The 21,927-nt window shown below is 32.9% G+C and overlaps 1 protein-coding gene across 1 annotated transcript in view; it reads left to right on the top strand.

Moving 5' to 3' along the window:
- Positions 1-20,981, top strand: part of LOC143917763 (optomotor-blind protein-like) — a 128,799-nt gene extending 107,818 nt beyond the window's left edge. Inside the window, exons 4-7 of the mRNA XM_077439344.1 lie at positions 15,992-16,138; positions 16,223-16,299; positions 19,910-20,133; positions 20,212-20,981. Of these exons, the coding sequence (XP_077295470.1) occupies positions 15,992-16,138; positions 16,223-16,299; positions 19,910-20,133; positions 20,212-20,981 (1,218 nt within the window). The remainder of the gene's footprint in view (positions 1-15,991; positions 16,139-16,222; positions 16,300-19,909; positions 20,134-20,211) is intronic.
- The last annotated feature ends 946 nt before the right edge of the window (positions 20,982-21,927 follow it).

Genomic DNA, 21,927 nt, shown 5'->3' with positions numbered 1-21,927 from the left:
TTTACCTGTAATTGATTGATCAGGTGCTAACGCCGCGGTGGGTGAGCGCATTCGCCAATTAACCTCTGCGCCTCCTAGCTCACGATGTGCTCTAACGATAGATACGTATATGTGATATGTATATGTGTGCATTTGGTATACGGCTAAATGTAATTATCGACTGTTTATTATCTATATATATATATATTACATGTGTAATTAATTGATTTGTGGATGATTCGATGGTTAGCCGATTTTAATTTTGAGGAAAATTATTATTGATAAGAATACGTTACGCACGAAAATTATAACATTCTCAAATTCATATATCTAATATATAATTTCGAAAGGGACTTTGTAATCGAAAAACAATTTATGCGATTACATTTAAATTAGCCATGTTTAAGCTGTTTATATTACAAATACTGAGCGAAGCCGGGTAAAACAACTAGTATATATGTATGTATATAATTGATAGGCTAATTCTGTATATTGCTATTTAAATTTGCAATACAAATTTCAAACATGAAATGTTTCACCAGTGATAGTTATTAAGAATTAATCATCATCTCAAAAGTTTCCAAAATTTTCTTCCCATAAATTTAACACAATCTATGTAACTATTAGTTCAAAAAGGAATCAATTTATATGTGGATTATTCATTGATGATGTAATTAATCCATAGTAATATAATCCGTTTTATATTTATTTCATTTTATTTTTAAATTTATACCAGGAAGACCTATGTAGGTAACCTTCCTGCAATGTCCCTGGCCAGAAACATTGTAAATTTGATACAAGTATTTTTATAAGTATGCTGGTTAATGTAAAAAATACGTAAAATTTGAGTATTTATACTGGTGCTATATAAAGTAAATACATAGCAATTAACTGTAAAATTATTGTGAAATTTGTAAATTTGCAGCATTTTATACAGTTCAGTGAAATTCGAGTTAGATGAAAACTCGTGATTTGCTAGAAAATAGATAAGGTTGCCAATTTGTTGGAACCGTTTCAATGAAAATCAGATAAATTGGCAAACTTTGATAGGAAGTGATCGACCTAGAGTCACAAATTCAAGGCTTGGCCAACAGAAACCAGTGGGATTTGAATCCATGACCACTTTATTCAAAGCATTCTATGCTAACTACTAGTCTATTCTGCTGGTTAATATAAAACATACGTAAAATTTGAGTCTTTATATGTATAGGTATATAAAAAGACTGTATTATTTAATTTTTACTTACATACATACATATGTACCATATAACAAACTATTTGAGTTTATCAAATTATTATAAAGTATATTAACTTGTTTGTTGATACATAATTTTAAAGCTTTTCATTAAAATCACTTAAAAAAATACAAAACCAACAAATTATTGAAATTATGAATGATTCTATATCAATACTATGTAGCTTAGAATTTAGCTAATGAGCTATCATTAACTGGTCAGCCGTTTACAATTAACCTCTTATTATATAGTAGTATCCGATAAATTTCATTAGAATCTAAGGAAATTTCTTATAAGATTCCAATTAAAATCAGGATGTAATTTTCATCAATTTTTTAATTAAAATCAAAACAGATACGTAGTATGTAAATGTATACGCTCAATTTTTATCCTACAGATTTCCTGTCTATTTGATATCATTACGCTTAAAAACCATTAGCAAACCACTGGCAAAGTTCAATCAAAGTCTCTTCCGATTATGTAGAACGAAACAAAAAATGAATTGGCAAGCCCAGAGGCGACCGGGATAAGTGGATAAAATAAATAAGTCGGGAATAAAATGAGTGACACTCTCCAGTACGGGAATCGATCCGGCGACCGTTCTAGCTCACAAAGCCGCCGCGCTTATTTGCACACGGCTATTTGTGTTTGCTTTCGCTGTTTGTGCTTGTTAAAAGCCATTTACGGTTTGGGTCCCTTTCCAGATGCGACAGCGCTTCTAGAAAAGTCAACAACAAAATGCTTCGTCCAAATAAATCCTACCACACTATCCTATGCGTAATACCCCCCTTTGAAAGTGCACACACACACTGGACACCGAAAAACGCCACCTGAATTTTGAAATATCACATCTCAAAAATCAAAAACGTCATTACAGTTCAATTCTACCATGAATTCAGCACTTCATTATGTTATTTTCTTTTTCATTAAAAACGTAAATATTAATACTGCAAATTGAAAAAAATGCTGTAATTTAGATACACTAATCATAAACTATATATATATATATCGAATTCTTGTTGTAGCAGGATCATACCCGAAAGAGCTGAACTGTTCAATTGCTTTATCATTATTTTATTTTATATAGATACTAGCTGAACCGTTCCCGTTCCCGTTCTCGTTCCCGTTCCCATTTGTCGGAAAAATGCAGGCAGCGAGCTATACATTTGAACTTTTTCAATTGTTTGTTTATTTTACTTTAAAAACGCAGGTCGCGACGCAAAAACATATGAAGTTATTGCGTTGCAATGCCACTTATTTCCGTTTTTCCCGTTTCCGATCCCATTTATGAGCGATGTTTTTTACATTAAGCTTCCCGGACATGCATACAACAAATCCTGAAAGTTCCATCGTAAAGTGGTATAGGAGCCTATACGAGACAGACAGACAAACAGACATTCATTTTGATTACAAAAATTGCAGCATTCTTATTACCTATACATAAACCGTTGTATTTCGATTGGCCGAAGCACACGAAAGTAACTATTAATTAATTAATGAATTAATGCATAGAGACATCTGTGGATTTAGACTTTTACATATTGTACATAAATCAAATTCAGATATTTGTGACAGCCGGTAGGATGATTATCGCCAATTTGATGGAGGAACCGTTCCAACAATCATTTTGGTCATATATAAATTCAAAAAAAAATACCTCCTCTTCATATCCTTCCGTAATGTATTATGGAAATAAGTCGGCTTCACATGGTTCTGAAATCTGTACCATTTTTGCTGACTATTTTGACTCCACTTTCAATAGTGATTCTACCATTAACCTTTCTATCTCTAATACAGATACTTCTTCTTGTAACTTATCTACTTTTCATTTTGACTTATCTACTGTACTCAGTCACATCAACTCTCTCAATGTTAATCTTGGTGCGGGTTGTGATGGTTTGCCTTCTTTTTTCCTTGTTAAATGTGCTGTCCCATTATCTCTTCCCATAACAATCCTTTTCAATCTTTCTATGTCGAACGGTAAATTTCCTGACTATTGGAAATTATCTTACATCACCCCTATTTTTAAAAAAGGTGATAAGAATCTTATTGAGAATTACCGTCCTATATCTAAACTATCTGTCATTAGTAAAATCTTTGAAAAAATTATCTATAATTTCCTTTTCTCCAATTTCAAAAACTACATTATACCTGAACAACATGGTTTTTTTAAGGGGAGATCGGTAGAGACTAACCTGCTTAATTTCACTAGTACTCTCACATCTTATATGGACAAACGAATCCAAATAGACGTCGTTTATACGGATTTCTCTAAAGCTTTTGATAAAATCAATCACAACCTTTTACTCAATAAACTTTGGTCCCTTGGAATCCGAGGAAATTTATTTCGTTGGATCTCTTCGTATATACTAAATCGTCACCAAATCATAATTCTCAATGGTTTTAGATCATCACTTAGACATATTCCTTCCGGTGTCCCACAAGGGTCGCATTTAGGTCCCTTATTCTTTTTACTCTATATTAATGATATCGCATACATCTTCAAACATTCCTTTATACTTCTTTACGCTGATGATTTAAAAATTTACAAACCTATATACACCATAGACGATTGTCATAAGATACAAGAAGATCTAGATAGATTCTCTATATATTGTTTAAATAATGATCTTTTTATTAATCTAGAAAAATGCTCTATTTTAAATTTCACTAGAAATAAGTCAATTATTACTAATCAATATCAATTAAATCATTCAATCCTTAACACGTCATCTTCTATTAAGGATCTTGGTGTAATACTCAATAATAAACTAGATTTCTCTGAACATATTTCTTTTATTACCAACAAAGCATTTAAATCTCTTGGATTCCTACTCCGCTCAACAAAACCCTTTAATGATCCTTATGTACTAAAATTACTTTATTTTTCCTTTGTAAGGTCTCACCTTGAATTTGCCTCAATTATCTGGTCACCTTTTTATTTATCCCATATTAATTGTATTGAGAAAGTTCAACTTAAATTTATTAAATCCTTACGCTACCTTTTTCCTACCTATACCCATTCTACTGTTTCCGACATTTTAAAAATCCTTTCTTTTAACAATCTTTCTGTCAGGCGACGACATTCTGATGCTATATTCTTCTTTAAGCTCATAAATGGTTTCCTTGATTGTTCTGATTTACTGAATAAGGTTAATTTCAGAATCCCAGTTCGATACCCTAGACGCGTTACACTCTTTTCACTTGATCCTTTCAATACTAATTCCCAAAAATATTTTTATCTGCAGCGCGTTTATCGTATGTTTAACGGAGAGCTGAATGAGGTTGATCTGTTTGGTATTTCCCTACATCAATTCAGGTCTAACATCAAGAGAATCTTGACCGATTGATTCATTTTTTCTTCTATTCTATTTTTCCAATATTTCCATTATTTTTATACTTTAGTTTAGTTATGTAATGTGCTATTTAATCATATTATAGCTTTCATTCCTTTCCATTTCATTTGTTTATTTTGTATTTACCTTTTTCATTTGTTTTTTATATTTGTAAATTTCAATTTCTTCTTATATTCTATCTTATAACCTTTTCCAAATATTTTAATACTATAGTTTAATTATGCAATGTACTACATATTTTGTCATGCCTTTATTCTTTACTTTTTAATTTGTTTTCCTTATATTTATCTTTTTCATTTTTGTAAAAATCTATTATTGGACTCGGGTGTTACATATATTATTTATTTACTTTTTGTGTTTTTTATACCTATCTCTGTACATCCTGTCTGTTGATTTTTCAATTAATAAAATAAAATAAAATAAAAATAAAATAAAACAATGAAATCGGATAAATTGGCAAACTCTGATAAGAAACTATCGACTTGGAGTCACAAATTAAAGTATTAAAGATTAGTCAGTGATCGAACCAGTCATACTGATGGCTATATATTTTTTAATTTAATATTAAGTGCTCACATATACATAATTAATAAAAAAAAATCGTGTTTCCTCCGCAAAAGAGAACAAAATGCGTAATTAATTGAATGCCTTCAATAAATATTTACTTTAATATTTATTGTAATGACTCAAGATACTTTTTGTGATTCTTTTCGATTGTGATACAGCCTCCTCACGATGTTAAGCTATGACCAATTATTTTCTATTCAATCAGGAACCGATTTTTGACTTGAAAACATTTGATTTGATTGATTTTTATATTCGTTGGATAATTTAGATTAAAGGTCCATTTAGTTTTTTATATAACTACACATGTTAAAAATTAGTTCACTTTTGACCAAGATAATCTCATAGATTTATCAAACTCAAAAACAAAAAATGATATGAATGATTTATTATTAAATCGTATTTTTTGTCGTAAGCGCATTTAAAAAAATGGTTCATATTCGTACATCAGAAAAAGCATACTTTTTACTAGATATGTCAAAATGTAATGATTGCTTTATGCTTTATTTGAATTCACTTGGGTCATCGACTTTAGAGAGTCTTTAATTAATATTATGTATTAGAAGTATTATGAGCATTTATAAGAATTGTAAATAGGTTTTTGAGCTCTTTTTCTTATTATGCTGTACATTAACACGATAAGAATATAATACTATGATTACTAACAAAATTAAATTAAAATTTTAAAATAGAAAATGATCAGTAGATCAATAGCTATTAAAATAGATATAAGATGTATCGTGAACATAATTTAGTAGTAATAAAAAGCATTTAAAAATCAAATGGCCTAAAATTTGGTCTGATTCATTCTGAGCTAAAATGTATTTTCAATAGAACACAACCAATATCTATTGTTTTCAATCTGACTGACTTCCGCGGCGATTAAAACCCGACCGATTTTTATTATTGTAAAACTTTTCCATGTTTACGAGGCAAAGTTTCGCCTCGCACACTCCCCGGCAGTCTTTGTAATTTTGTTTGTCTCACTCTCCATCTCTGTCGGTTCGATTGTGCAAACTGCGATTGCGATGTATTGATTGTTCCCGGCGCGGATTTCTCCACCATTGTTCTTATTTGTCCGTCTTTAACGGACTTGTCGCCCGTTTGTTTGCCGCTTAGGTTTGAGGCGCTTTGTCGGCTTCTTTGCCCTCAGATGTTTCGAAGGTGTGTTGTTGTTCCAGGGACGATATTCCACCTCACCGGTGTTTGTCCACTTCATCATCAGGCCACGGAGAGTCTTCCGTGTTTAAATACAAGCGTAGAGTGCGCGCGTACCTCGTGGAAAAAAGGGCTCGACACGTCTGTCTTGTGGATCCTACATTTCGAATCGGCTCTCACGTTACGATTCTTAAAACAAACGACGGCCGAATCGTGTACATTTTAATTTTAGACGTTCACGTGAATGGTCTCTAATTATTTTAGCTATGTTGATATTTGTTAGTACTCTTTCGAGAACTCAATTCTAATTAGATTGTACACGTATTAATATTTTAAGCAAATTTACCTTACTAAGTATTTCTAACATTATATCTACGTACATAGATATACATAAACGATTATGATTATATAGACTTTTTGTATAATATGACTCTAAAGATCTTGTGAAATCAAAATATTAAAAAATATATTGTAGATCATAATATTGATTGTGATTGTGACTCATAATATTGTAGATCACAAATACAAATAAAATATACTAAGAAAACTCAGATTTTCTAAATTTCTATCACTGTTTTTCCAAATTTCAATCATTACTTAATACTACATAATAATAATATCATAATTAAGAAATAGGTTTCTTTTTAATTAAAAAGAAGCTTACAACAATCCTTTTGCTCGTAATTGAATACAAAATCATATTTTTGAATATATAAATTTATACCTATCCGGAAATCTAATGATTGAAAATATGAAATAATAATTCGTTTATTGCCAAGTATATTATTATAAAAATTCTAATGAAATTGTACAAATACGAGACTTTCAACTCGTTTCATCACAGTTATATTAATAAAATTTAATCATGAAACTGATTTAATATTCAATTTACGTATTGAATGTTTCATTTGATAGTTAAATAGTTTTCGATTATATAGAGCACCGTTAGATAAAATTTATTTTAGTGAGCATTTTGATAGGCAATTAATTGTTTTAAAATACATGCACTATAACCATTTAAGGCGCTTATTGATTTCGATAATAATTGATAACGAAACGCTTGAAACCTATTTAAGTAAATTACATAATAAAAACATATAATGAAATCTTTTAATATAAAATTAACAATAAAAGATAGTAAAAATTAACGAAACACAATATTCTGAATGGATCCTATAAACCGACCAAAAGTAACACTAAATATGTCAATGTCCTTCTGATCAGCTAAATAGTTAAAAATCCCTATGGTTGTGCATATAGGATTATTTAAAAGAATATCAGTTTTCGCTATAATAGGCGAAAACAGAACACGTTTGTTTATTCTAAAATAATTTTCTGGTGCATAAGAAGTGAATTCGCTAAGAATTGGTGGATTATAAATATTTCCACGAAGAACACGGAACGAATTAATTTATTATTTATAATAATAATAACAACAATGTGACCTGACAGGTTGCCCCAAAGCGTTACACTAGTTTTACAAAACAAAAGAAAGAAAATAACAAAATAAAAACAATAAAAATTGCAATCATTCATATCATTCAAATAGTCTCGTGTTGAATCTCAAGAAACTAACCAGCTCATCAACATGACAATTGAACAGGTCCAAATGCTCATCAATCACATTAAGGAACCGGATAGCCTTTACAAGAGACGAGTTATTGAAAGCAGACGTTTTCGCAGGAATAGGTTGGAAAAGTAAATGATGACGCAAAGCTCTACCGCATTCAGGCGCCGAAAATTTAAATTCCAATAAAATCGAAGGGTTGTCGATTACTCCAAAGAAATATTTGGAAATGGCAATAATTCTTCTTGAAGATAGTGAGTCAAAGCCTAGCATACCTGTATAATATATAGCATAATGTGTCGTAATAATAAAATACGACGACACATATGTAGTTTGAATAGCATTTTTTACGTGAAAATGTGAATTTTTCAATTGAAAATCATTCTCATTGGAAAAATTCCAGTTTGAAAATTTTCCGAGCGTGTATGGCGGGCTTCGACTTTTACAAGTTCACTATTGAAAATGAGAAAAAACATCGTGCCAAGTGTGCGCTTCGAACGCGTGCACTTGGCCAGAGAACGAGATGCACCCATACGAGATGCGTTTGCGCGAAAGTGATGCACATAGCGCATAGGATGGAGGCGAGACACTTGGCGCGAACGAAACGGACATACTTAACGAGGTGGCAGCTAATGCGAATTATCAACAAAGCGCACCACACACGAACGCCAAAACTGCCATTTAATTTGAATTTGTTTTATTATACGTACATCGGAGGGCGTTTCGTGTCGAGTTTTCCTTCTCCGATGCAGGCTTTTCAATGTGCGAGTTCGTCTCTGTTCGTCGTGGTGTTGTGGGGGTTTTGCTCGTTTTGTTTTCGTCTCTCCTCTGGTGGAGAAGAAGGCGTGGAAGCTGGTTGAGGATCGGCTCCGAGATGTCTCGCCGTAGTCTCTCCCTCTCTGGTGCATTGTTCTCCCTGTTGGGTGTATGGTTGGGTCTCTTTCCCTCACTCTTTCTCGTCGGGAGGGACGCGAAATAAAAAAAATCGGCATTGGCGGGGCATGGTCCAGACGTGGAAGACATTTTTATAGTTATTATTGCAGATTTATATTTTGACGATGTTGATTTTTCGTGCTGCATCTTCGAAAGACGCGTTGCGGGGAAAAATTCTATTCGTTTTTGCTTTTTTTCCAATCGCCAGGACGACAAATTTACATCGATAGATGAAACCCATCGCAATCAAGACTTTTTGATTTAAATTTTGTGATACAACACAACTTCATTGATATGATAATACATTTATTTATGTATGTATGTACCTACTGCATATATAGTACACTAGTTGTTTTACCCGGCTTCGCTCAGTATTTGTAATACAAACAGCTTAAACATGGCGAATCTAATAGTAAATATTCATTTATTTGAATCGAAAAAAAATATACAACCAATCGAATCGTCGTCATAGAAACTTTGACTTGTTTTCGATGTTTCCAACCAAAAATACTTACATTCAAAGTCTCTTTCGAAATTATATATTTAAGATATGTACAATACAATTTTCAAACAATAAATATCGGTGTTAATTTAATCCATTCAACCGATATTATTTTTTAATTATTATAAATTATCAATCAACGATTTATATTGAATGATGCAAATTTAATTCTATCAATATTTTCAATTAATTTCGTACATAAAAGAATTTATTATACATACATACATACATACATAGTTTGACAGCCAATAAATAGTGAGCAAACAAGTAGCCTCTATCGGCGAATAGCAAAACTAATACAAATAATATTTGACACTATTTATTCAAATTCAATTTGTTTAAGTATGTAATAATACAAATAATATAATACAAAATTATATTTTTGAAAGTTTTAAATGAAAATGCTCTCAATTATTTCAATATTGAATATTTCGATATTGTTCAAAACCATTACGTAGAAGCGTTAAACTTGATATAATATGTTATTTAAATATAAATATAGTAATAATGTATATATGATAATGCAAATCTATAGCCAAAATTTATATACATACGTACTACTTCATGCTATTCTAACTTCGACTGCAAAATTTTCCGAAAAAGTTCCATATTATACAATTATCTCCAACCTTCACCCACCCACACGAGTTTTATTGAATGCGATTTTAGCAAATACATGTTTTAAAAATAAAATAACACGACTCTAATTTAAATACTTAATTGGTTTTATAGTTCGAACGCAAGGATCAAAATTTAAATATTCGAAATTTGACGCATGGGAAAATTGGGCTTTCCTTCTTGAAAAGCTTGGAAATTCATCCCGTGACGTCGACTGTAAATATGAATGGAAACTTTCGTCATGTAATATTGCGTGATCGATCCAAGTGTAAAAACGTAAAAATTAAGTCAGCGGAATGGAAGAGGAAAAAAAATAACAATACGCCAAGCGGGGTGTAAAAAAATACACCATAAAAATATTAGGCACTAAAAATACAAGAAAGAAATGTTCCTAAATAAGCAATCATTCTCTAATTAGTCTAACGAAAATATTTCAATCGTAAAAAAACCGTCTAGAGAGTCGAAACAGGGTTGAATACATATACATATCCCTTTTATATTTCGTAATGAATAAAAAAAAAGGATCGAAATTTCGCCATTTTGTATGTTGGCATCGGCCGCACTTGATTTATGTATCATTTTTAAAGATGAACTTAAAATGGAAACGTCTTAACTTTATCGGGATTTAAACTCGAAACCGGTCGTCTGTGCACTGAATTATTCACCATTTACGACTATACACCTCATGAGATTGTACATGCGGACATACGCCCTCGTAAATCAGCGTTTGTCAATGTGCAAATCACTTATTGACAGTCCGCAGTACCCCAACATCTTGCCAACATGTTTCAACCATTCTAAAATATTTAACACTTACTAATTTTCAATCGAATTTCACACGTAATAAACCATATATGTAATTACAAAGCTTTACAATTAATATTAATCAAATGAGTAGTATGTTATATTAATTATACAATATTACCAGTGCTTTAAAACGTTTGATTATATGAAATAAAAATAAATCATCTCTAGATATCTGATTTTCTAATTTGAAAATTCAAATACGCATTCAATAATTTGTTCGAAAAAAATCTACATATGTATGTACATGCCATAAGATTTATAAAATGCTTTAAAAATAGGATGATTCAAATCAAAAACAAAATTTTAGCTTTGATTTCGATTTTTCTATTTGATATATTCAAATAATTCGAAGCTCTAATCTAAATATTACCAAGCAGTTCGTATTTAATTATAAACATTGTTCAAATTAAAGCAATATCTAGGCAAAGATCAACATGGAATTTGATTTAATAGATAAAGGCTCTAACTATAGTTTCGTTACACACTTACATATATATTAAATATTATAAATATTTTAAGATCATGCGATTTCATATTTAAATCACGATTAAATCTGACTTTCATCTATACATATATATAAAAATGAATGGCTCCTAAACCACTGAACTGATTACGATGGAACTTTCAGGATTTGTTGTATGCATAACCGGAAAGATTACTGTGAAAAAAACGTGAATAAAAACGGGAAAAACGGGAACGGGTGTCATTGCAACGCTATAATTTAAAATGTTTTCGCGTCGCGACCAACGTGTTCGCTGCCTACGTTTTCCCGACAAATGGGAACGGGAATGGGAACGGGAACGAGAACGGGAACAGGAACGGGAACGGGAATTACATGCAATATTGTGGCGTTGCAACGCATGCCGGGCTCGGCTAGTTTAATAAATAAATATTTATTTTATATTAATACATGTTATTACACTTTCAGTTCCTCTTACGGTGTGCACGTATCAATTAAACCTAATCTAACATTGACCTAAAATTGATCCTTGAGGCGCTCCCGGCTACCGTTTCTAGCTTCGGCGTGAAACTTTTAACCCTCAGCGGTCAAAGGCCACTCGGCTTGTCGCAGCCCTGGCTCTTGGAGTGTTTATTTCTTAATCGATAATCAAGGGAAATGATCGTTAAAAGAACGCTGGTGGCGAGCGGCACAGTGTGCGACGGCAATAAAAGCCGAGCCAGAGCCGCTTTTTTTCGGACAAATTAGTATGCAAATGGGTTCCGAGGTGGTCCGGCCGACCGACCGAATTTTATAGACCACCGGCTCGAACCCTAAATAAACACATTTTATTGTTTATAACAAGTCACTCAGATCATAAATCAACGGGCAATTATAACGATAACAACTATTTTTCGCCCATGCCCCGGCGCGTTACCGTAAATTATCGCTCGATGCGTAAAAAGACATCCTAAAAAGCCTCCTTATCTGATCCGTCCGCGCTATTTTTTACATCTATCAACGTTTCGATTAATTTTAAATTATATTATCGCAGAAATATTAGCGCGCGACTTTCACGAGTCGATTTTACGGATTGCGTCGCGATCGAATCGCAAATTTACGGCCTCGTCGATGTCGACGAAAACTTATAATTAAATGTCTGACGAAACGCGCCCGACTTTTAACTGTTAACAGCATTGACAATCTGCCATTATAATATGCTCGCAATTCGTATGAAAGCGAAAACTTGTTATGCGAAAAGAATACAGCCCACATAAGTGTCATTTTAGCAAACAACTAATTTACAATAGATATATTCAATCGAATTTGATTTCACATTACACAAAAATGCTGTACCTACATATTTTTAATAAATGGAATAAGTATAGTGTCGACTACAAGATACACCATTGCCGTCAATGTTTCGATTAATTGAAAACTTAAAAAAATATTCATACGAATGATGGAAAGCGATTTCTCTTCCATACTTTTTTTTAAAACAAAAAACATATAATTTAGTTTCTAAAATACTACTCATAAATCATAACTATGGTTTGGAACCGTTTTACTTATATAAAATAATTAGATAGGTGGTTTAGCAGATATGTATGTTTGAATGGTTTTCTGACATTAAAAAATAAAAGTAAAATATTTACAGCTTCATCAAGATAACGACTCGAAACGAAATATACATATTTTATTCATCGAATTCAAGCAAAATAATATATTTGTTTTTAAAAAGGTTCATATATTTTTTAAATAACGAATTAATTTGATATAGTTTTTTAACTTAATTTGAGAAAAAAGAAACCTTACCTATCTTATTTGACTTTTATTGTTACCGCATATAGAGATGAACTCTTGAATAAACATTTTAGCTTTAGCAAAACTTTTCTTGTATTGCTCTTTTCTGATATTTACTATTATGTAGTTTCTAATAAACAATAAAAGTTTCTAAAACTAATAAACTGTATTTACAATATATTGCCTTCTCGAAAAATAGCTTAAGTCGCCGCTTCAAGCAACAAAATATAATAGATAGTTACATACAACGCAGATTCATTACATAGTATTCAAGAAAGGTACAATCTATCGCACTGAAATACCCCCATTAAACCTGCAGGATCTCAGAGAGATACCACCCCGACATTCTATAAAATTATCAACATCTATTCGATAATACATAGCGAAGCAATCGAAGCTCAAAACAATGGCGGCCGGCTCACGATCGAATCGGTCCACAATGCGGTTTTATCGCTGCGCCAAACCCGCCATCTTGGCTCTCCGTTTTCAGGTTCACGTCCACTTCCGGTTTCTCGATTGAATTAAACGACGAGATTTCTTTATTGGCCCACCATCGGTGTGCAGATAAGAGGGTAGGGTCGCGAACTCGCGGCTCCTTTGAATATCGTCTTCCTCGTTATCTGGTCGGCTACCGCGCATTAGCGAATGCAATTTGCTCGCTGATATCGCGACACTTTGTTAAAACCGATCGGTGACTCGTATACATGTATAGATTGTCTCACAGATGCTATCGAGCGATTCAAGTGACTATGCCGCGAATACTATGTCACCATAAGAGCAAAGATTGAATATAAAGTGGCTATTAATAAATATTATTTTTAAAAAATTGATCGGGCGACGCCTGTTATATGTATGTTCCTGCACGCATACATTTATGTATGTGCATATGATTGACTGACTTACAAATTGGCTGAATATTGTAAATAATACATATCTAAATATTATATTATAACAAATGTTCTACTAAGTTTCTAAGTAAGAAATCTACTAAGCTTCTTTTCGAATATGTGTAATACATATACATAATTTTAAATTCAATAAAATCTTGACGTGTGTAATTTTGGTTCAGGAAAAGTATTATTATGTTTAAAGCCATTTGTTAAAAATTAATTTGAATTAAGAAGTTGAAATGTTTCTGCACATTTATATATGTTATAACTTTTCAGAATCATCTAATATATAATTTCGAAACTGACTTTTTATGCATGTAAGTTTTGATTCGTAGAATCCGTGGCGGTCAATTAAATAAAAAAACAAATATTCAAATAAGTTTAAATAAAATAAAACTATTCAAATAAATGTGATGAAATGTTTAATATTGGATTAGCGGTTTATATTACAAATACCAAGCGAAGCCGGGTAAAACTACTAGTTACTAATAAATTGATGTGTAATATATTAAACTTACATTGGCAAGAAAAAGGAAAAAAATCATTACAAACTATGCAGTATATTAATTTCAAGATAATTAAATATAAGTAGAAAAATCTCAAATCATACTGTCTTCTTTGATAGTATCTATTTTATGTTTAAATACATCAAATACCGTTGTTGTAGATTTATCGTGAAACATGTATATATATTTAAGACAATATTCATGCCAAATCTCATCGGAATATATTTTTTTTTACTTATAATCATTTTTTAAATCCCACGCAAAAAAAAACCGACATCAAATCAAGATTTGATTTTTCAGTTTATTGTAAGAGATGACTCGATCGATTGAATATTCGTCGAATAAAATTATAAATGACGTTAAATATGCATTGCGGAATTTACAAGTAGACTTATTTATATCATACACTATACACGATTAAATTAAACGGCTCTTTGAAGTTGGGCTGTGCGATCAAGTGGTCTATTTTTTATTTATTACTCTTTCTTAGAAGAAAGCGAGGGAGGAAAATTCCTTTAGTCCACTCTCTAGCGCCCTCGCTCTCTATAATTACGCTCCAAAGCAACCCTTCGACTCGATCCAGTAATATAATGGGTATGCCTGCATCACTATGTATGATAATTTTTGTTTTAAATTATGCAATATACGGGGGAAAAAATTAATACTTAATTATATACTCGACTACATGCAATCTGCAGCTTGAAATTCAAAAAATATTATGTTTAAGTAAGCATACTTAAATTATTCAGTAAACTCATTATAATTTGGATTACAAAGGCATTTAAGTCCATTGCTGACATATGTATGTATGATTTTTGAACCAATTAAATACTGATTATCTCAATGTTCTAAATAATCTAAGATACAGCAGAGTTTGAATCAATATTCGAATTTTATTTGAATTATAACGAATCATAAAATGCAGAATTCGATCGAGCCATCCTTCTCCGATCGCCCTACGATGTGACCGGTCGGCATTAATAATTCCACCGACATTACGGAACACGGCCTGTCGTCTTGAGAAATTATTCACTGATCGTGTCATCGGCGACGAACTTTCCCCCATCGGGGTTGGACCGCAGGGGGAGGATGGGAGGGACCATCGAGGGTGACCTTTCGTCGTTTATTCTTCTCGGGGGGTAATTGCGTCGTTGTCAACCATCGTGGTGGTGGTTCATATTATACATTTTATATAGTTTCGGGTTCGTGGCCTCGTGACGACATTGCATAATGACAGGCCAGACCACTCGTCAAAATTTGACCAATTGGATTATTACGCCCCATTATGATGAGGCCAGATCGTGGTTTTAATTTAATTACGACAATTAAAACGGCATTAAAATAATTGCGACGCGACAACTCGCCCATTCGATTACACATAATGCGAGTATACGCGTGACAATCTGATACACGAGTTTCGAAACACCTCACGAAACGTGTTATATTCGATCGTAGATTAAAAATATAAACACACACACACATATTCATATCAAATACATATGTTTGATTGTACTCTCCTCAATACATTCTACCGACACGCTATTATTACATTACTTATTTTATTATAAACTTTTCATGATAAAGTATTGTATCTATTGAAGCATTTTTTTAATAAATTACTATTTCCTTTGCAGACGATATTGAATTCTATGCACAAGTATCAGCCGAGGTTTCATCTGGTCAGAGCGAACGATATCCTAAAACTTCCCTATTCAACGTTCAGGACGTACGTCTTCAAAGAGACTGAATTTATTGCTGTTACGGCTTACCAAAATGAAAAGGTATAATATACAAATAAAACATTTATGAATTTTTCTTAAATTTAAAGTTTTTCATTGATTTTTAATGTCCTTTAATAATTACAGATCACCCAATTGAAAATAGACAACAATCCCTTCGCGAAAGGATTCCGAGATACGGGTGCTGGAAAACGGGAAAAAAAGTTAGTATCAAATTATTAAACATACTTTAGTTTAATCTTTATGTATTAATACTATGGAAAAGTTGCCGGTTTGCCGCACGTTTTATTCTCATCTTTAGACTATAATGCGAGTGTGTCAACGTTGAAAAAAACCTTTTCATAATAAGCGCCATTACCATATTTTTTCGATTTTAAAACTCGAATGAATAATAACACGCTTCCGGAAAATGCTCGTCTCCCGTGACTTTCCCGAACAATTATAATAACAATCGGGAAAACAAAACAGACGATTCAAAAAAAAAAAGGGTTAGTGGCGGGGGGGGTCGAAAGTATACAATGACGATGGGAAAAAAAACGTACCTAGGTAAAAACGTTTCGTTAGCGAAATAATAATAAAAAAACACAGAAAAAACGAGTTGTATTGTCTGAAAGAGGAGACATACGCCCGAGACCACATTTCGGTCTGAATAAAATCCCTTTGACCCGCTTATTGTCATACAGAGAGCATCTGAAAAACTTTGCATACATATATTTTTTTTATTCGGCTTTTCCGCGTTCTTTTTTATTCCAACCCCCTTGGCTTTCCCACCCTGACTTGTTCAAAAGGCGTGCACTTGAAATATTTCTCTTTTTTTTGCCACTTTTCATTTCCAATTCAAAGCTTTTACAGAATATTACGGTGTGAAAAATAAGCGTATTCTTTTATGACACTAATTTAAAACAATCAGTACATCGTTTCGTACATTTTGATATAGTATATGAAACGATGATATCGATAATATCAACTAATAAAGAACGTAATAGAACTACATTTTAATAAAAACCTATTAAATTTTTTTTAAAAGTGAAATATTATTGACACTGCCTGCATTCTATAGCTTACATATAAACGTTTTAAAATTTTTGTACTGAATTATTTTTATTTTTTGTAATAATATGAAGTATTTAAAAAAAGGGTTTCACCTATACTTTTAAAAATATTTAATTTGATGAACAAAATTAATTGAGTTCAATAAAAAGTCATTGAAAATTGTAATAGAAAATACCCAATTTAGATATAAATAGCTTAAAGATTTTATATGTAGGTTTCTAGTCGGATTTCCGGGCATTGCTCGAGTGGATAGAAGTTACGAAAAAATCAATATTTTTGTAATTCACGAACAATTACGAGCTAGTATACCAAATTTGGTAATTCTCAATTGAAAATTGTAGATTTGCATATCGCACAAACAAAAAAAAAAACAATACCTTAAAAAACTTAAATATTAAGAGACTAAATATTTAGGAATACCAAATAATTCACATTAAAATAGAATTCGAAATGATTTTTTTCACCCCCAAAAAGACCATGATCTTTCCACCGTACAGAATATTCATACATTCATATTATGTATAGAACAATGCATAAATACATTATACAGCCCATAGAAAGGTATAAATTACGAAAGTTAAAATTTTAACCGGCTGCGCTATCGAAAAAACCGGACGCGCAGCAAAATGGCGGTCGGGCGACCGGAAGCGGAAGACGCCATTTAAACATTCGTGCTCGCGACGAGACCGGAACATCTTTTATGGCGGGAAAATTTTCAGTTTCCACTCGCGTTTAAAATATTATCATTTCACACCGTGAAAATTTAACGACCGTCCGGTTTCCTCCAACGTTCAAAAGTTAACACAAAATTTATATATATATATACGTATCTATCCATTATACGTTTCATATTTATACAGTATGCATAATGGAGGGTGTCCGAGTATATCTGAAAATCGTCACCCTTTAAGGTCGCAAAACTTCCCTTAAACGTCCCTCAGCGCCCAAAGCAACGCTTCGGCGATAATGTCACCCTTCCCAGGCTCGGCTCTGTCATTAGCCGACCGACACTTTGCGGATCATCCCTGGCAAAATATCACAGGGTGAATATTGCCACGTAGCGTAATGCGAAAAAAGTGCGCATCAATCATACAAAAATCTTCCTTAAGAAAATATATACATATATTCAAAATTTGTAAATATCCGACTTGTTTCGTGTAGTGTAAGTGTCACTATACGATACTTAATTTTTTTTAATATATAATATATTCGCGGGGAAAGTGGAGTGAAGATGCCTAAGCAAACTGGTAGATTCAATTTGGGGATGACGGTGTCTGTTGACATTTGGGTTTTCGGGTTTAACCTTTTCGGGGATGTCGCCATTTAGGGGTCGCCTCTATCCGTTTCATTATTATTATAATCAAGTCTCCTCGCCTAATATAGGATTCTAACACTACAGGGTATTTTGACATTCGATAAAAACGTTTAAAAATATTTAAATTGAATTATTTTTACATATGTATGTATGTAAATGTATCCACTATTATATTAGTCTACATATAAGTCCACCATTTTTTTTAATCAAAATTTCTTACACATTTACAAAAGATAGTAAATCTTATCGAGAAATTTAAAAATATATCTGATCTATCTACAATTTTCCACATACGATTCATTAATAAAGACCTATTTTAAATAGCAAACTCAAAAACCAAATGAAATACATACATATGTATGTGTCAGTTATGCAAATCCACGGTTTTAAATTTAGAATAAATTTGATAAACTATCTTGTGCTACTCCAACTTAGATTATGGACAAACGAAATAGAAGAACAAATATTGTTCGAGCGTCTTTTTAGTGACCCGTTGGTAGCGACTATTTTAAAACGGTTTGAATCCGCAACGGTCGGGTCGTCGGGGTATTTTTTTACAACCCCCTAAATGGCGACGGGTAACGCTAATTGTCTTTAAAATTCGACAACAGTAGCGCAGGGGATGAATTCGCAAGTAGGGGGTGGAATCCGAACCAAATTGGATCAACTTTTAGGGGTAAGGCCTAACAAAGAGACGGTCTGTTTTTTAAATTATTACCGGCAGATAAAAAAGGATACCTACCTACATAAATACAATATAAGAGAACAAGGACTCTAATTAAATATAAGATAAACTTAAATTTTTAAAACCGATCCTTTTTTTTACTTAATTTTCCTCGTATCGACGATAAATTTAAATATTCCATTCTATAAAGACCCCAGTTTGAAATTAACACTGTGATGCTCCCCTCAATATTGGGGTTTCGCTTTCTGTTGTCTTCATCAGAGCATCGATTGCACCGGAAAAAGGGGGGTTGTATTTGAGATCCAATGTAATCAAAATGCTAATATTTGCTCTGTAAACGTGACGAAAAATCTAAACCACTCTAATATTGGTTTAAAGAAGAATCAACTAGCTCTGTGTATTATACACGTGGCTTAACATGCCCTCTTTTATTATTTTTGGTAGAGAGCATCTAATAATTCAATATTCGATTTATTTATTGAGACATTTGTAGTAATGTGTAAGCAAACATATTTTTTTTATATTTAAAAATCAGAGTTATATTTGGAAGACTTGAGCATTTAAACTAAACTTCAAAACGATCTATCAACCATCTACGAATTATGTTCTTATGATAAGAAATTTCCATAAAACCCAAGACGTTTTTAATTGTATTGTTTTCCTTAAAAATTTACCGTTTAAATATACCTATAGGTATTATTATGTTGAATGCGAAAACCCTACAATCGATATTAAACTAGCATTTCGCGTCTTGTTGCAGGCAAGCTCTGCTGGCATCCCGACAACCGGACGAGAAGCGACCAGGAACCAGCGGCTCTGGAGCAGGAACTCCAGGACATGGAGGTCGAGACGACGATGACCGACTCCTGGACGTCGTGGGACCAGCTTCAAGTCCACCCCCTCACGCACCACCCCCATCGCTAGCCCACCAACTGCACCACGCGCACGCCCACCTACCTTTGAACCACCCGCATCCACATTCAGGTAAGACCAAACCCTACATACCACAAATAACCTCAAACCAAACGACCGAACTTAACAAATGTATATCTTTCGGTACAGGCTGGTTCAAAATGTCGAGCGAGAGCGGCGGCAATGGAGGAGGGAGTGAAGCAGGGGACGATAGACGAAGAGACGACCTCGAAAGGGATGGCAGCGATTCGAGTTGTTCTGGAAGTGTCACTTTAAGAGACGCTCCAGGACCTTCGAGAGAGTTCCCCTCACCTGCTCCCAACATCTCATTGGGACCTCCCATCCACCCTCCTCCCCCGGTTCTTCCATATTTATACCCACCCGGATTGTACCCACCCGGACATCCGTTCGCTCCACCTATATCCTTGTTTTCGAACGCTCACGCAGCTATGAACCATGGATTGTTGTTCAACGCTCAGTTGGCTCTAGCTGCGCAACACCCAGCCTTATTTTCCCACTACTCAAACCTGACCCACCCTCATAGTCCTCAATTCGCTTCGAACCCACTCCACCACCAGATGAAGACGGGGTCGACGCACAGGTTTACTCCGTACACCTTACCTCAGACTAACTTAGTCGGGGGATCACCTCTAGGATCTGCTTTCGAGCAGGTCACTCCTGGGAACTTCGGCCACACAAGGAGTCTGAGCAGCTCTCCTTCGGGCAAGACAAGGAGGTCTGTTTCTCCGCAGGCTCGTCCTTCGTCAGTGTCTCCGCCACCCCCTGTCGAATCGTGTCCGAAAGTTGTGCAATCGACGAACTCGAACGATCTAAAGAACATCGAGAAAATGGTGAACGGATTAGATGTGAAGCAAATGGCAACAGCCAACAATGGTGATGTGATGATGGTAGACAAATGAGTGGAAGCGGAGGGGGATTGCGGAGTGATAGCCGTGCATTGATGCAACCCCCCTAACCCCCCCCCCACCCCCCATGAATAATAAACTAAATACACATCCCCGTTGAAAAAAATAAACTAAATACACATCGTCAATCACAGACGCAATCGCCTAATTGGTACTAAGTGCAAATAAAATGAATAAATCAGATATAAAAAAAACTTTGTAAAAATGATTACAAGATATACATATACGTATATATATAAATAATAATTTAAAAATTGTACATTTGAATGAAGAAAAATTTTTGTTTTAGTCAATTATATAATGAATATCTAATGATATTTAAAGCATATGCAAATAAATATAATTTTTTGATATTGATTGGATACTTGTACACTACCGACGATAACGTAAAAATTGTACATACTTTATATTATTAAATTGTACAAATTATATATTGTAAAAAATTAAATAAAAAATAAAATAAAAACATTTTAAATTTATGAGAAGTTCTAATTATATTATTATTATTTTACGTTAATAATTGGACTTTTGTCCGCAATTCAGTATTTATAAGAATAACCAAGAAATTTATGAATAATAATAAAAAAAATGTTCCGAAATCATTTAAATATTATTGATTAAATTATCCAGAATTGATTTATATTGTAGACAAAAAAAAGATAAAGAAACAAACCAAAATATTTTTTTTAGTATTATAAAATCTGTTATACTAATTTCTTCGGTTATTCTATTTATAGTCTTATCATTATGTGTATGTATTTCCAAAATATTATATAAATTATATAATTCGTTGATTTCCTGAATTATATATTATATTATATATCATTTCATATTTAATCACGCTTGGTGCTATGTAGCAAAATATTAATTTTATGATTTAGTTTTTAAGATTGAACTTTTTATGTTTGTGAATCATCCCAATGAAAGTCAAAAAAATCTG

This window comes from Arctopsyche grandis, chromosome 10 (assembly GCF_051622035.1).
Source record: "Arctopsyche grandis isolate Sample6627 chromosome 10, ASM5162203v2, whole genome shotgun sequence".
Taxonomy (NCBI): domain Eukaryota; kingdom Metazoa; phylum Arthropoda; class Insecta; order Trichoptera; family Hydropsychidae; genus Arctopsyche; species Arctopsyche grandis.
The sequence above is the reverse complement of the archived record's forward strand: the minus strand, read 5'-3'. Positions and strand labels throughout refer to the sequence as shown.